Source organism: Mycteria americana, chromosome 11 (genome assembly GCF_035582795.1).
Source record: "Mycteria americana isolate JAX WOST 10 ecotype Jacksonville Zoo and Gardens chromosome 11, USCA_MyAme_1.0, whole genome shotgun sequence".
NCBI classification, from domain to species: Eukaryota; Metazoa; Chordata; class Aves; order Ciconiiformes; family Ciconiidae; genus Mycteria; species Mycteria americana.
The window spans coordinates 26,096,105-26,112,210 of NC_134375.1; the positions used below are offsets into that span (position 1 = coordinate 26,096,105).

Sequence of the window (16,106 nt, forward strand, 5' to 3'; positions counted from 1 at the left end):
TACCCTTTTTCATATGAATACTCTAATCACTTTCTTTCTTTCTTAACAGTGATTGCTGTTAAGAAGCAATCACTCATAAAAGACTTGCATACTGTGATAGTGTAGACTGATGACTATATTTCATACATTCCCTTCCATTCTTCAAACAGTGAAAACAGAATTTAACTTTTGGAGCTTCTTGGTGAAAAACTATTAGTAAAAGGAGTCCAAAGTATAATAAAATTATTACACAGTTTTATTTTGAAGAACATTTTGCATTTGTTTTAATACAAAATGATGTAGGTCAAGAAATAATTTACAAACCTTTAAGTTCTTATCCTGGCATTTGAAGTAAGAATGATTTCAGAGGAAGTCTGTAAGCTATTCATAGGAAACTGTCATTATGTACAAAATGTTTATTGACATGTTTTAAACATCACATTTGTAAAAATGTGAACTGGATTGCTATCTAGCATATGAACTACAGGTAAAACCTGATAAGAATACTTGTTAGAACAAGTCATTGTTATCCAGTGCTAACAAAATAGACAGTAGCTTTCAGTGTTCTTTGATTTTCCTCCAAGGTTGTTTCAGCCTCAAAGTCATTTTAGGGTTTTACTGCATTGTGAACAATATCTAAGCCCTCTCTTGATTGCATAAAAATAAATCTTTGAAATAGTACACGCAGAACAACAGAAACGTAGAGGCAATAAAATAGTATACTACTTATATCAAGGTTTTTGGTTCTGTGAAGAATCACTTTATCATATTTCTGTTCTTTCCAAGCAGAGTAAGTAGTACTGAAGTAAAGCATTTTCATTTACCTGTGAAATATTTTCTGCCCAAGATGCTTCCTATCAAAGTAGGGTATGTAGGTAATATACTTTGTCAAAACTAATTGTCTCATGACCAGTAATACCCTGGCATGAACTTGCCAATTTTTAAATTATTTTAATATTTATTTTTAGCATGGGATTAATACAAAAATAAAATTAGAGCTTATTTTTTCAATCAAAAAAGTTAAAATAACTTTAAATCTTTTACCTTTCCAAGCATAAGACTGTAAATAGTCAACTGTGCATCCCTTATGCAGAGAGATTAATTTGACTCAATTATTTAAAAAAAAAAAAAAAAAAATCTGTTCTGTTGCCAAGTTCAAACTTGACGCTTTATCCCAAAAAGAGATTTACACTGAGAGGTGGCTCTATTTAAATATTTATGCTATAGATCTATATATTCCAAGTAAAAATACTTCTATCTAGAATTCTGTGGAGAGTTACAATAATTAGGGTCCATAAATATTGCTGCAGTTCAATTACGGTACAATAATTACAAAATATAGAACATCTCTTTACAAATACAAATCATTGTATATTACAATTAATTTACAATAATTTCTACTATATAATTTTTAGCAAACTATCTTATCTAATTCTACTATAACCTGGTTGCAAGTGCATTAGTAAGAATGCAATTATTCCAGTATATTTTGCCCTTAACGTGATAGTCATAAAACAGACTATCTGAATGATATTTTCCTATGTAAACTGGTGTTACATATGACAGATTATTCTTTACATAACTTCTTTTTCCAACGATCTCTAACAGGTAGAGCACGACAAACTGTATTTTAGAAGAGCCTTAAGAAAAGAAATCAGGAGGCAAGTTTGAAAACAATGTTAGAATGGATATGCAACGGGTAGCTGATATGCTATTGAGTACTGAGGTAATGACATTATTGGTTGTCATCACTCATCCCACGTTGCTGTTTCCCACGCAATTTTGTGCCGGACTTACACAGACATTTTCACTGAGAAAATCCTGCTCTGCTATGAAGGACAGCAGCACAAGGTTGAAAGACAGGCAAGATATTACACCTCAGAATCCCACTCTAGCCCTCAGAAAACTGATTGTCACATTCTGCTTGGTTTCAAAATAACCTTATTCCTACAGAAGAACTGAAGATTCTGTGGGAGGAGACTTGACGCACTGCAGCTCTGATCACATTTCGGCAATCTGGAGATAATCAATGTATTAGTTATGGCTTCCTTGAGGTGTGACATCGCTTGTACAAAACTTGATTGGTTATTCACTCCAGCTAGTGCCTAGCATCTTTAAACTATGAGGCACTTTTTCTGTTATTAGAATCATTTTCCTTGCTAAATACTATAAGCTTGTAATGCATATCATTTCATCAGCTAAGTCTTCTTCGTATTGTCCCGTTTCTGGTTCTTCATCACTGTAGCCAGGACCAAAATCTTGAAGTTCATAATCTTGTCTGTTTAAAATGGGAAACATATCCCCATTGGTCCCATTGCTGATATTTCCATTGAGAAGATTACTTGCTGCACTTTCCATCTCATCAATAGTCATGTCACATGCATCAGCAATCTCATGTTTTGTAGCTGAAACAAATTTAGGGTCCTTTGCATACCTTCCTAGGCCTTCAGATATAAGTACCTGGCAGATGGAGGGGAGAGAATGAGATATACAGTGGAAATACAGAAGAACAGAGAGGTCATAAAAACGTTTCTCATTTGTGGAAAACACTAGAAACCCCATGCTGAATCGCTACAGCAACCCACAGCAAAACTGCATGTGTAAAGAACAATCAAATCAAATCAACAATCAAATGGCTCCAGACCACACTGTGTCAGTTATGTGATAAAGTAACTGATAATGCAATATGTCTGACTTTTCTCTTTAGAAATTCGGGAGTAGTCTTTGATAAACATCAATCATCAGGCTGATATACTAAAGACAACAGTTAATATATCGCAGATGGTGCAATGAGAACAACGGCCTGAAACATAGAATCCTAGGTATGTTCTCGGTACTTTAGAGTACATGGAAGAAAGATGCTGAAGTCCCATTTGTAAATAAAATTTAACAAAGTATATTGTTTAGCTCATAGCAATGGAAAGGAAGAGATAGATGGAAGCAAGAACAGTAATTATGATTCAGAAATGCTATATACTCTTTATCTTCAAATCTTCTTTTAATATAAAAGGGAATTCTTAACATTCTTTAGTACACCTACAAATCAATCCTTGTAGTTCTTATTCACCTCTGCATTTAGTACACTGATTCATAGAGCTCTTGTTCTTTTATTCAGATTACTGCAAAAATGGTGATGTATTTCTATAGGAACAACAGAGAGAGCAGGCAAATGCATCATCTCTTCCCTATCAGCCATTGTGGGAAGGACACTTCATAACTGATCCTCATCTAGAAAACTTAAATTTCAAATCTCTTTGAAATCTCTCTGAAATCTCTCCAGTTCTCTTACACACTGATGTTATGAATTGGTTTCAGTAGAAATCCTTCACTACATGACAACTACGAATAAGTTCCCCTGTCGTTACCTAAAAACAGTTTTGGGCTTTGAAACCAAAAATACCACATTTTCAGAGAGACAGTGTAGACTGATACGCTTGTTAAAGTTAACACAAGAACTGAACAGAGACGCTCATGGCTACTTCAGAGGTTTCTGTAATACTTACCGCTTCTACCAAACTGTCTGCACTCCTCTGTTTGTCACTATGTTTATGCCTAAAGTCATTAGGTACAGTTAAATTGGCTGGTGTAAATGTTCGGTAGGAAATATCAGGGTCATCTGTGTACCAAGAGCTCCTATGCAAGGAAGGCAGGCTACCATTCATATGTTCTGTAGATTCAGCCCTATCAACTTGGATTAGAGGTGTGTAATATGGAGCACGGTCCCTGTTGGGAGGGGTTGCAGGTGGAGTAGCCCAGGAACGTGTTGAACGACTTGGTGAATGTTTATGAGCTTTGCTAGAATCCAGACCTGCAACAGCCATGACCTGGTGAGGGGAAGAATTTTAGAAGTTAGTGATTTCAAATGCTCAGTCATACTAATTTCTCACTTCAGCAGTCAGTTCAAACCAATTGTTCAGGCAGCAGCTATGCAAAGTTAACATTTTCTGATGTTTAATAGTCATGTAAAGGAGGAACAGGACTGAAATCGGTAAATTGACAGGATACAATGGTATTTTTTCTATTATTACTCGGATCACAAAATCTTGGTATTAGTGTTAATGAAGAAAAATAATTGCTTATGCAATATATTAAACAAAGAAAGCAATGTGTAGAAACATTCCTTCTGTCCTGTAGGGACAGGACAGGAAGCTGTCAGCATTTTCCAAGCATTCTGGATGGTGTCTCTAGGCAATGGAAATTGCCGTCTTCTCAGGGCCGTGTCAGAGCTGGGCACTGAGCCTCAGAAGATGTGTATGTTGTACTTGCAAGCTCTCACAAATGGAGCTGAGTAACTGCATAGGCAAAGATTAATAGACAGTTGCTGTATTATGCAGTCGGGGTCAAAATTCCTTAGGGCATCCTGACTCTTGGTGGACACTTAGAGAGTCATAGGGGCAAACTACTCAATTTCAATGTTTTGTAGAAGGTCAGCCTTTGAGAAGCCTCGTGTCTACAAGCCTACACTTGGCCTAGAAGTCGTGCACAGGCAAACTACATAATACACTAGTACTGTTTCAAACAACAATGAAAGTCAGAGGTACAATATAGAAGCTGGAAAAATGTAGTTCATTATTAGTTAAATAAGATTTTGTGGTTACCTGCTGTTGCATTAAGTGAAGTGGTAAAGCAGTGCGATGGTGGAAATTAGGAGAGCACGGTATGTCATCTTGACTACTTTGTCGGCGGAGGCATTCAAAGTTAAAGGAAGATCGTCTGTTTGCTACAGGGAGACCATAATTCATTAGGAAAATAAAATACTTTTCGTCAAAGTCTATTATTTCCAGAATTCCAGTGTGAGTCAACTATCGCACAAATCAAAACATATCCCCCAATAAGAAGTAAGTTGTGCTAACAGAAGCAAGCAGCTGGTTATAAGACAAAGGATAGATTCATCATATGAGCAAATGCAGTCCTAGGTAGAAACCACGAGCAGCCTAACACGACAGAATTTGAAGCAGCTATGTTTCACAAAGCAAGCTTGTGTTATGCAGCAGACTGGTTCAGACACTGAACTTCAGAGTTTTGCTGTAAATGCTGTGAATAGTTACAAAGAATAGTTTCTTCTTTCTTCCCCATGGTTTTAAACTCTTCATTCTAATGAACCAGACTTCTCAAAGGAAATACCAAATCCCCAGTTCCTTGGAAGCAATGTGTAATATAAAAACCATATGCAAGTCAAAGACTCATGTTATCAATTCCTGATGTTTATTCTGTTACTTATGACAATGATAAGCCATGGTCTCTGCTCTTATGTATGCTGTTACTTTTCATGCAAATGCTGGAAAGGAAAAACTAGAAACCTAAACTGGATCGAGATGTTTGGCTGATGTGGAAACGTTTCAGCTGGTCTTGGTGAAAGCCTAGGGAATGACGGGAAGCAGCACATGGGTATCATTCCTCTGTGTTAGCTTCAGTGTGAAGAAAACCTGGGTGCTGAACCGCAGCTGGAATCCAGATGCATCGTCACAGCTGTGAGCATCGTAGTGGAAAACTGGAAAGAGCCTGACTGTACAAAGCACTGACACAAAATTGTGCTCTCTCTCAACTTATTGAAACTATTCTTGATATCTTTTTTTTCCCAACACCAAGAATTTTGTGAACACTATTGAAGAGTTAAGTGCCATAGACTTAGGATTCCTTATAGTTATCACCAGGCACTTAACGCTCGATAACAAGGTTCCTTAAAGAGCCATTGGACGAAAATAGGCACCTCCAGGAGGTGAATTGGTCCACTTAATGCAAACTTTTTGTCTCTTTCCATCATCTCTATGGTAAATCCAAATACAGGAATGTACACCTTAGCTCCTGATCCTAACAAATGCTAAATGTCCCAATACCAAAATGAACAAAAAACAAACCAAAAAGTCCCCTCATCCAAAACAAGACACTGCTTTGCACATGCTTCTCCCCAGGACAGTCTCTGAAAGGACATATTAATCATTTCCCAGTGCACTTCTGGAAGTTGCTCAAATACTGTGGTGATGAGTTTGGTATAAAAACTTCTAGAAAGCTTGACACAGAGCTCAATTTACTAACTACTCAGCCAAGGCATTGTATGTTGCATTAACTTGGACTGAATCCACATGCTAGCAGGAACTGTTTAGTGCAATGTTCCAGGTTCTTTTTTTTCTTTCTTTCTCTTTTTTCTTTCTTTACATGAGAACATCAAGGCTCCCTCCCCAGGCCAAACAGCCTGTAGACTAGTTACAAATAATAGGTTTGAGCTTCTTTTAAAATCTGCTGAGATAATGAGCCTCTAAAATTTCTCAGCTGTGTTCTTGAACATTAAATACATGGTTATGATAGGAGGCCTGACTGTGCTCTTGTGACATTATACTGCTGTAAGTCAAAGGACTTTACTTCCTACATTACCTTACGCAACTTAGATCAGAACTAGGTCCTCTTATCCTAGGATATCAAATACCCTCTTATCTAGTACATTTATCTAGTCTCTTGTGTGTGAGATTAAAAGCATAAGCTTCCTCTAAAGAAACATCTGCTTAATACTGTCATCAAAACTTTTATCAGCAAAGTTAAATGAAGCCCAAAGGCTGCAGTCACAGGAAGCCTTCAACCCTCGCGTCTCAACACTTCCATGGGAAGACCCCAGAGGACTTTTGTAAGAAGGTTGTTCTGCAATGTATGGAAAGGATATATAAAGCATCCATCTCTCTCTTTGGCTTAAAATTCCTCTGCTATCAGAAAGAAAAATTCCTCTGCTATCAGAAAGAATTTCCTCTGCTTGTAGAAAGATGTACAGGAGTCTCCTTTCACAGTCTCCCCTTTGTCTGACGTCTTTTCCTTCTGCTACTGGAAGAGAGCTAGCAGCTTTCTGTACACCTCACTATTGTTCATCTGAGTTATTTACCCTCTACAGTGCAAGACTCGTATTCTTTCTGCTTTTTCCATCTGTGCTCCTTAAGGTCAGAAAGCCAAATAGCAGAGAGCATTACTAGCCTTGTCATAAGGAGCCGAGTGCCAAAAGTGAGGATCCAGCACTGACAGTGTTGCTGAAGAATGTTTCCTTTATTATATAATAATACGTTTTGCTGCTGCCCTTCACTACAGCTCTCTGTAGCTTTAAACAGTCTGAAACTGTACTGCATTGTAGAATGATCCCACAACACTTGTCTCTGAAACACTTTTTATTTTAAATCTATACCTGCATTTTCTTTAGGGTGCCTGAGACAGGAAAGGACTGAAACCCATTTTCCTACCCACAGGGTCCTTCCTTACAGTCATACTTCCATAGATAAATGGACTGTGACTCTGGCTGCTAGCACCATCAGAATGAAAGACAACTCTGGTTTTGCTAGAAAGCCAATCCACCTTAGAGCAGACAAAACGTGGAGGCTCTTCTAGAAACGATCCTGTACTGTCTCATCTGGATGACACTGGTTTGGTGGCATCATCCAAAGACATATGTAACAGACCTGGCTGTGCTGACCACACCGTGTGTAAGAGTACCCTTATGGACACTATGGGGTTGCATGGAGCTAAGTGTTGTTTCTTGTGCACCAACTCAGTCTCTTTATTTTTGCCTTGGAAAGCGGTTTATTTTACATTTCGCAACCTCAAGTGCTTCCTCCTGTGAAGTGTCAGAGGTCAAAGACCAAAATCCAAGAGCTTTGAGTCTGTGCCTAGTTTCACCAGAGGATTAGCATAGCTAATCTCTGCAGTATGGCCTGGAACATACAAAAACAACATTACAAGATATGAAGCACGAGAGCTTTTAGAAATGCAGATAAAGCAATATTTTGCTTGAGATAAGGGGAAACCAAGGGAAAGATCTAAGGAGGAGAACAAATGAAAATTAAAGAAACAGGTAAAAAAAATCAGTTGACAATACTAATTCAATCTATAAATTGAAACATTTTGTCCCTCAGAAGAAACACAGAATATTAAGCATTGTTCCTGTGATGGTAGAATGGAGTACCAATGTGAATCTGAAATAAGATGCTTAGCCCAGGATAACACCTTTATTTTTCACAGGGATTTGAGAAACTTACATTAAAAAGCTAAAGGCACTTCAAAAGTAAGGAAAAAAACCCCAAACCAAAGCACCATTAAGCTCACTCTTGGTTCTTTTTTCCCTGAAAATTATCCTACTTCAGACTCTAGCATTTACTAAAACAGTAGGAGGTAAAGATGTAAATGGAACTGATTACAAAGTTGTTAAGCAGCATGTCTTCAGAGACAGGGGAAGTGCCAGCAGGTGAGTCACTAGAGAGACCATGGCACTGACTCAGGGCAACATTGCACATCTGTAGGTGTGAATGAAGGGCACACAGGTTGAAACCCTCTGATCAAAGTGTCAAAGCAAACTACTGCTGCATTCTACCTTGCTCTTTCTTAATTTTTTTTTTTAATATAAATAAATATGAATACATTTATTTTTGTATTATTGGATGAGTGAGGCAAGAGATATTAGAAAGACTGACTTGTAAGCTAGGATCCATAGATTCTCTGAGCAATCTCTCAGGATGGACAGATATTTCTGCCATAACACAATAATCCACTAGCAACAGTAATCAAGAAATGTCATGTTTGAAATCCAAGTTAAAAAGAAGCCTTTTTAAACTGGAACATGTCTGAATGTGTTTAAATAATTCTGGATTTGCAAACAAATTGTTCTTAATGCACTTACGTGTTGGTGTTGGAGGTAGCAGCCGTCTCCTAGGAGATCTTTTTGTATCATAACAGATCTGTGAATCATCTTCCTCAAAAAAACCGTGTGGGTGATGGTAACCTTTTGGTCTCTCAAAATCTGAGTCATGGCAGTGATATCTACAGTGGTAATCATATATATGCCTGCGTTTAAAATACAATAAAGAAAATGTTATTTCAGTCAGTTTCTGTAAATTGATCTATTAGATTTCTTCTAGAAGATTTTCAAATCTACTCTTTCTCCATCGAGATAACCGAACATTACATTATATAATTACCTGACTCAATTTTAAAGTCCAGTTTCTGTATGCAAACTGATTTTGAGATAGCGAACATACATTTTTGTACTAGTATAGTTACATAGTAAGTTCTCACGTGAAATTTTTATCAAATTATATTTTCAATGAAGTTATTCTTACCAGTACAGGCTAAAATGTAGAACCTCAGTTGTACATTGCTTAAAAAAAACCCCAACTCTTCTACTCCTGCCGTGCTCTCTTGTGAAGCCTGGGTAACGTGTGGAGCACAGAAACTCAGAGAATGGAATTAAGCCTTTTACATTCTGGGTACTTCTCTTGTCGAAAATCAGATCTTGTAAGGGTGTTATTTGACTGTAATTATCACATCAAAAAATCAGTGACCTGAGAATTCTGTCAAATTTAGCTTTCATGCAAATCTTAGCTTTTGTGCAAACCAACAAGATGCAGATTAGGGTGCCAATCTTGCCAGAATTCAGATGGCAAAGAAAGGCAGTATAGGAGGAGGAAGAGAATTAAGCATGTCTGGCACTTGTGCACATGCACTTCTGGATGTAAGATAAAAATGGCAGTAAATTCCTCTACTTCTGGGCTGGACTTCAAAATAAAGTGGAGGATATTTTTGGTAAGTTATTGAATTTATTCAGCAAAAGGGAAACATAGCTATTGTAAGGAAGATGAACACAATCTATTCAAGATCTTGTAAATGCATATGTCTTTCATGTCATAATGAGAAGGTGAATGTTATGGAATTAAGAAAAACATGAGATATTTGGGAAAAAGGTGCATTTAATTTTTTTTAAATAGGAAGCCTTTCAGTATTACCAAATATAGGTTCTGTTCCATGGCAAGTTGATACTCAGAAAACACTGGAACAATCTCACATTTTAAAGATTAAATCAGGAATATCAGGACTTCCTCCCAAAGCAGCACCCAGTCATTGCCTGAACAACTGGAAACCTATTATTTATGTACAGGAGTGGTCCCAATGCAAAGTTAGGACCTGCTGTGTTGCTGAAGCGATCACTACCTGAAGCCGACGGCACAGTGCTCAAATAAAACTAACACGGTAATGCTCAAAGCTGAACTAACGTGGGAACCACTGTTCTAAAGTCAGAAAAACCCACCCTGGGCCATTTCTGAAGAAACTGTGTGCAATGAAGTTTCAGAGAAAAGCTTAATTTTAGCAAAATTAAATCAAGGTCTTTTCTTCTTAAATCTGAAATTAACATATTGAATGCAAAGATCATGGGAGTTAAATACACAGGATCAGGCAAGAGTTGTTAAAAAACACTACTGGGCCTTGGAAAAACCCTACTGGACAGAAATACTGTAATTAACTAGGATACTCTTCTAGGTTTTGGTCAGAGAAAACAGAAATGAGTTAGAAAACTGAGAGTAAACAGGTTACAAAACTAGAACTCTACAGTTACAGTAGGGAACCTCAGATTAATACAGATTGGACATTATGCAGTAATACAAATTTGTAAGAACTGCTAGTTGTTGACTAAAATTCAATTGATGGGGCATTTTCATAAAGCTTATGAATAAAACTTAAAAACCATCTATTTCAAACATAGAAAGGCCAGGACAACTATGACAGTGTTAAGTGTTTGTACTAAGGGGACAAAAAATGGTGCCAAGAGGAGGATTTTTAATAAAGAGGTATAATGAGAATTTTCAAAAGGAAGTCATCCAATTCTTTATTGGTCCAGCTAGTACTACCTTATGATCTCAGTCCATAGTTTACCAGTTTCACCTTTCTTTTTAAGTTAAATTAAAAGAAGAAAACCATTCCTAGAAGTTCCTCTATCTGAACTTGAATCTTCTTCCACTGTATGTGAAATTTTATTTATAAATGAAACGTTTCTTTGGTTATGCACTATCTAGTTTATACTCAGTTCAAAGGAACTTTGCTTTCCTTTGAATTTGGTACAGAAGTTTTGCTGGAGTCAGCACATGATGCCAAATACAAAAGATCTTTGGTACACACACTATTCCTATACACCATTTCACTTGCCAGCAGTTGTGGAGTATTAACTTCTTTAGAGAATTTTCAGTGTAAGTGTGCTTAGTGAAGCCTTTACAGATATGTACCTAGTTTATTGAAATATTTTTCCCTGTTTAACAAATATCCTCACCTGCTTCCTGACAACATACTGTCTTCCTCATAATATTCTTCTCCACGAAAATATTCCTGCTCTCCCAAATAATGATCATCATTGCAATAGTCTTGAACTTCACGTTCTTCACGGCAAATAGTAGGTCGACCCCCATCACCAGAGTCAGATCTGTAAGTAGCAAACAAATACTTATATTTTTTTATATCTTATTTATATAAATTATATATTGCATATTTTATACACAGTTCTTTTAATGTGCTTCCAAGAAAAAAAAAAGATAAGCATTAACAACTCTTTTGTGGTCAGGATGTGGTGTTATAGTAAATTACGTAGAACTGCAGGTTCAGAACATGACTATTTTATCTGTTTCTTAAAGATGACCTCCCGTTATTTCCTTATGATACAAATAGGAAAATAATTAATATGGGGATGCTCAGTGAAGTGAAATACATTTAAGACATTTTTACAAAATATAAATTCAGAGTACTTTGAAGAAACACAGCTTCTCTCAAATGTCTGAAGTTTGCCAAATGGCTAAAATATTAAGCAGCACTCACCGAGGTATTCCAAGAAAAATCTGAAACAGATGTGCAAATCTAGACATTAAAAACTAGCAATGAATGTGCATTTAGCAATGCACTTCAAACACCACAATATATCCTATTTTTAAAAGCTGTCTTAGAAAATATTCAGACATAAGACCAGGAAAGATTTTGGGTCCCCTATAAATGGAGCTGTACACATTAATATTTACCAAAGCTAAACTCAGTGTTTTTTCCAGTCTTTGCAAGTCAATTTTAAACAAGGGCTGCCATCAGGTGTGATCTTTTGCCTGTTGAAAACTGCACAAACATGCCTGGACTTTTAAAAGGGCTTGAATAATTTTGAACTTTACCAGAAATTTATCCTTTTAGAACAGGCAGTGGACAATTTGACTTAGAAATTGTCACTTAAGTTACTCAGCATATGCATTGTCATAATTTTGAAAATCACACTGACGAAGGGAAAAAAAAAAAGAGAAAGAAAACAAAAAACTACTTTGTCCTCTTCCATTATGTCAGAACAATATCAACTCACCTAATATATGTTTCATAGTAGCGGGTTCTACCCAGGTAAGCCATGAAAATAAGGAGAAAGGTATTTTAAAATCAGGTAGTTTAGAGAAGTTCATTGGTGATTACAATGTCTGTGCTGTAACTAATTTCACTTTAAAGAAAAATACTACTTTCAAACCTTATTAAAGTTGTATGACATTTCCCATACATCAGAGCTATATTTTAAATACATTTCATACATCAGTAGGCCACAGAAATGAAGCTAAATATACAAGTTAGTTTCATGTAGCACAAGTTTTCTTATAGTGTATTTATAATACATAGATTTATTTAAAAGAAAATACATATTTTTAAGTTTACCTCCTACTGCTTGGCCTTCTACGCTTCTCATGATCAGTTCTGGAGTATGAATGGTAACCGTTTTCAGATCTATGCTCATGATTTCCAAAATTTGTGTGTTTTCCATGAACAACTTTAGACACATTGGCATTATTGAGATTGGCATTTGTTGAGTTTGGAACTTGCTTTCCTACTGAGTTGTGATTATGATGATTGTGGTATACAGAATTTCCTGCCTGAGGATATATATTTTTCTCTGTATCACTTGCAGATGGAATTGAAGGCCGCTGAACATGTAAGGGACGGTGTGTTGTGTTGATCTGTTGAAACGAATCTCGTCTGTCACTGCTAATATGGTTTATATGGTTGCCAAAGAGGGCACCATTCCTCTGTTTTAGGGGAAGAGAGAGAAAAAATTACATCAGATACCTTAACAGAACGTATTTTTGACAGTGATAACTTACTTTTCTCCTACATGCATACAAAAGTAGCAATTCAAATAATCTGTGATTTTTCTTTCTAATTTTATGATGCTTCAGATGGGATCTCCTGAAGTGATAGAGGTGTGACTGTGATAATGACAATATTTGTGTTTCAGAGTCAAATCAACATTATGCTGTGATCATTATTCTTTTTCCATACAACTAAATGTGACATCCAGCTTTCTCCACATTTTATTACACAGGAGAAACCTAGATTCCCATACACAAACATGCACCAACTTCCTCATAAAGGGACATGTCTGCTTAATTTTTGAGAACACTTTGGTGGAATTCTCTCCTGTTCTCCCAGAGCATCAGTTTGCAACAGGCGTCACTCGGACAGGATGGAGTGCCATGCAACAGCTTGCAAGCATATCTCAAGTAGGTAGCATTAAGCTTCAGTGCTTCCATTCTTTCTTCTTGCAGAGGTACAAGAAAGAGTAGTAACTCTTCATCAGCCCTGAAGAGTGTAATGGATGGTGAAAGAGAGAATGAAGTGCTAAATTACGACTATGACATGCAGCTCTCTTTTACATCTGACCCAGATTATGTAGCCTCCCTGTCTAGCCAGCTGTGGGTCTTGGATGACAGCAGTCTGTCTTGAAGATCAGTCTACGGAAGACAGGAGGTAATGATGGTTGGCAGAGAAATGCATCTTACTGATGGTAGCTGTGGCACTGTCTCCAGTGCCACATCCTCCTTTTTTGCAAAGGACAATAGCAAGCTATGGGGCTTCTGACATAATTAGTGCAGAAGCATGCTTTTACATCTGCTTCTTCTCAAATGCTTGTGAAAAATTAAGTTTTCTTGCTGGCTGACAAATGGTTTGCAGATTGCTCCTGATTATAAAACCAACTTTACATGTTCACTGTTAGACTGAATATCTATAGCGTAAAAGAGGAAAACTAATCTTTTTTTTCTGATTGGTTCTTATTGATATCCCTCACAGGAAACCGGAAATGGCACTTATATTTAGTTGACTTCTGTGTAATTCCAGGCATTAATTTTAAAATAGCAGCTCTGTGTCTGTTGTGGTTTGGCTGCATAAAATTTCATTCTCTTCCTCCTGTCTACCACTGCAGAAGTCAAGACATTTCTAGTTTAACCTTGCCACTATCAAAATTTGAGATGACAAGGTTCATACCTTTTCTTAGGATTTACTTAAAAAAAAAAAAAGAATTAATGAGAAAGAATTAGGGGCAGGAGAACTAACTGCAGAATCACCCTTCAGGAACTGCTTCTTAAATTTATGTTGAGATGCAAGTGTCCTGGTAATACCATTTTTATAGATATATATAAAATATACTTATTTATAAAATATTTCTATTGTTCTGGTTTGAGGGGGGTTAATTATTATTGTTATTATTATTCCATATTCAGGGATAAGCTCATTCTTTAATCTCATATTATATGATAAAATGATTCACATAGCTGTGTTCTGACATTACTTTATAAACATCTTCCTCCTCCTCTGGATTGTTTTCCTCTGGTTCATCATCTTGCAAGTCACAGGATATAGCTCGGCGTATTTCAGGGCCAATATCATGAAGTGTCCTTAGTCCTGCCTAAATCAATGACAATATCATAATACATTAGGAATGCAAATTATTTTTCGTTCTTTAATTACAGGCGTGTAAATTTATTTTAAAGGACAGTTAACAAGTTTTTGTATCCTGACATCCATAGAGGATGCATCCTACTATATGTCTCTCTACTGTTATTAATAAAAGGCTTATATTCCAGTACAACCCTGTTGAGGTGATCATGTCTTTGTTATCACAGTGTAGATCCTGACTAAAAGGACCACTGATGTTTATGGAACCCTATGGAAATAAAATTCATCTTATAATAAATTATAAATAATCAGCAAGAACTATAATAAAATGCATTTCAATGAGATGTATATTTAATGTTAGACACATGTTTGCAGCCTGTATCCACAAAGGAAACACAAGGAGATCTTTGCTATAGCAACAGCAGTTTTAGCAGAGCTCAGATGGAAAAAAAAGCAGTGAAATAATTCCAGCTCATCTGCACTGCACTGTGATATGCAGATATTTGATTTAAAGCTTTAGTTTAGGACACAAAACCATCTAGCTACAGTAACATGGACCTCAGCGTATATCGGTTCATCTTCCTCTCAAGCCTTCTACCACAAGCAACCTTCAGGAAAAGGGATAACGCTGACACTGCCAAGGACAGACCTGTACATTAGAGACAAAACAGACATCATACTCAGGGCCAAGAATTCAGTGCTTTTGTATAGGCCTTACTTCAAAAAGGAGATATTTTTCCTGTTTTAACTCTGGCTGTCATGGTCTGAAGCAAAAAATGCAATCTTGCTCTTCCTATCTCTTTTTTAAATCTCCTCAGGTTCAGAAGAAATCAAAGATTTGTTTGCTTAGCCCTTTACTAACACTACACTTACACTACTAAAGATCATGCACAGCACTTGGCTCAATTCTTGATTATGATCTAAAAGCCTAATTTATTTTTTTTCTGCATTTTTTGATGCAGACGGGGGCTGTCCCAGCCCATCATAGCTGTACTTCTGTGGCATGACATTGCATGTTACTCGCTCTGGGGTGGCATGAAGATGTATAGAGAATTTTGCGTGTTTCACACCTCCAGAAGGAGCTGAAGGACCTTGGAGGGCACCAAATGTGGCTTGGTCCCATTCACGCTGCCTATCATACATGTTCTCTGGAGTACACTACAGCACTGCAGTCAGGTTTTAGCTCAAAATGGAAGTAGTTGATTTGCTGGGGAGCAAAATGGCATTTATACAGTGTGGGCAATCAGAACCTGGAAAGGGATGAGCCAAAAAGCTTTGTATCTAACAGTGTAGATTTACTATAGGCTGCTCTTCAGGTTGCACTCATACCAGTATTTGACTTCCTGAAAATGGCGCTTGACTAATCATATTAGCTACATGTATTTGGCAACTATATTTTCTTCCTCAGGGATGAACTTTGACAGTTATGCTATCATTGAACAAAGCTCTAGAAATCATTTACTAGTGAGTTAATATACATTTCGTGAATACATTGTGCTTTCTCCCACTTCTTATGCTAATTGCATAGTCAAGACCTTAGCAAGGTTGCTAATGTCATCATTTTGTAAGGTGCTAACGGGAAGTAAAATTAACAGTTTAAGGTACAGATTTCAAAGTAGAAGACCAAAGGCTTCTATTTATTTAGCAGA

The 16,106-nt window shown here is 36.8% G+C and overlaps 1 protein-coding gene across 1 annotated transcript in view; it reads right to left on the reverse strand.

Moving 5' to 3' along the window:
* Positions 1-2,121: 2,121 nt before the first annotated feature.
* The window catches only part of CACNA1D (calcium voltage-gated channel subunit alpha1 D), a 192,742-nt gene continuing 178,757 nt past the window's right edge, over positions 2,122-16,106 (reverse strand). Inside the window, exons 42-49 of the mRNA XM_075514379.1 lie at positions 14,351-14,467; positions 12,442-12,809; positions 12,104-12,130; positions 11,045-11,194; positions 8,627-8,790; positions 4,578-4,699; positions 3,483-3,803; positions 2,122-2,439 (exon numbers count right to left, since the gene is read on the reverse strand). Of these exons, the coding sequence (XP_075370494.1) occupies positions 2,146-2,439; positions 3,483-3,803; positions 4,578-4,699; positions 8,627-8,790; positions 11,045-11,194; positions 12,104-12,130; positions 12,442-12,809; positions 14,351-14,467 (1,563 nt within the window). The 3' untranslated portion in view covers positions 2,122-2,145. The remainder of the gene's footprint in view (positions 2,440-3,482; positions 3,804-4,577; positions 4,700-8,626; positions 8,791-11,044; positions 11,195-12,103; positions 12,131-12,441; positions 12,810-14,350; positions 14,468-16,106) is intronic.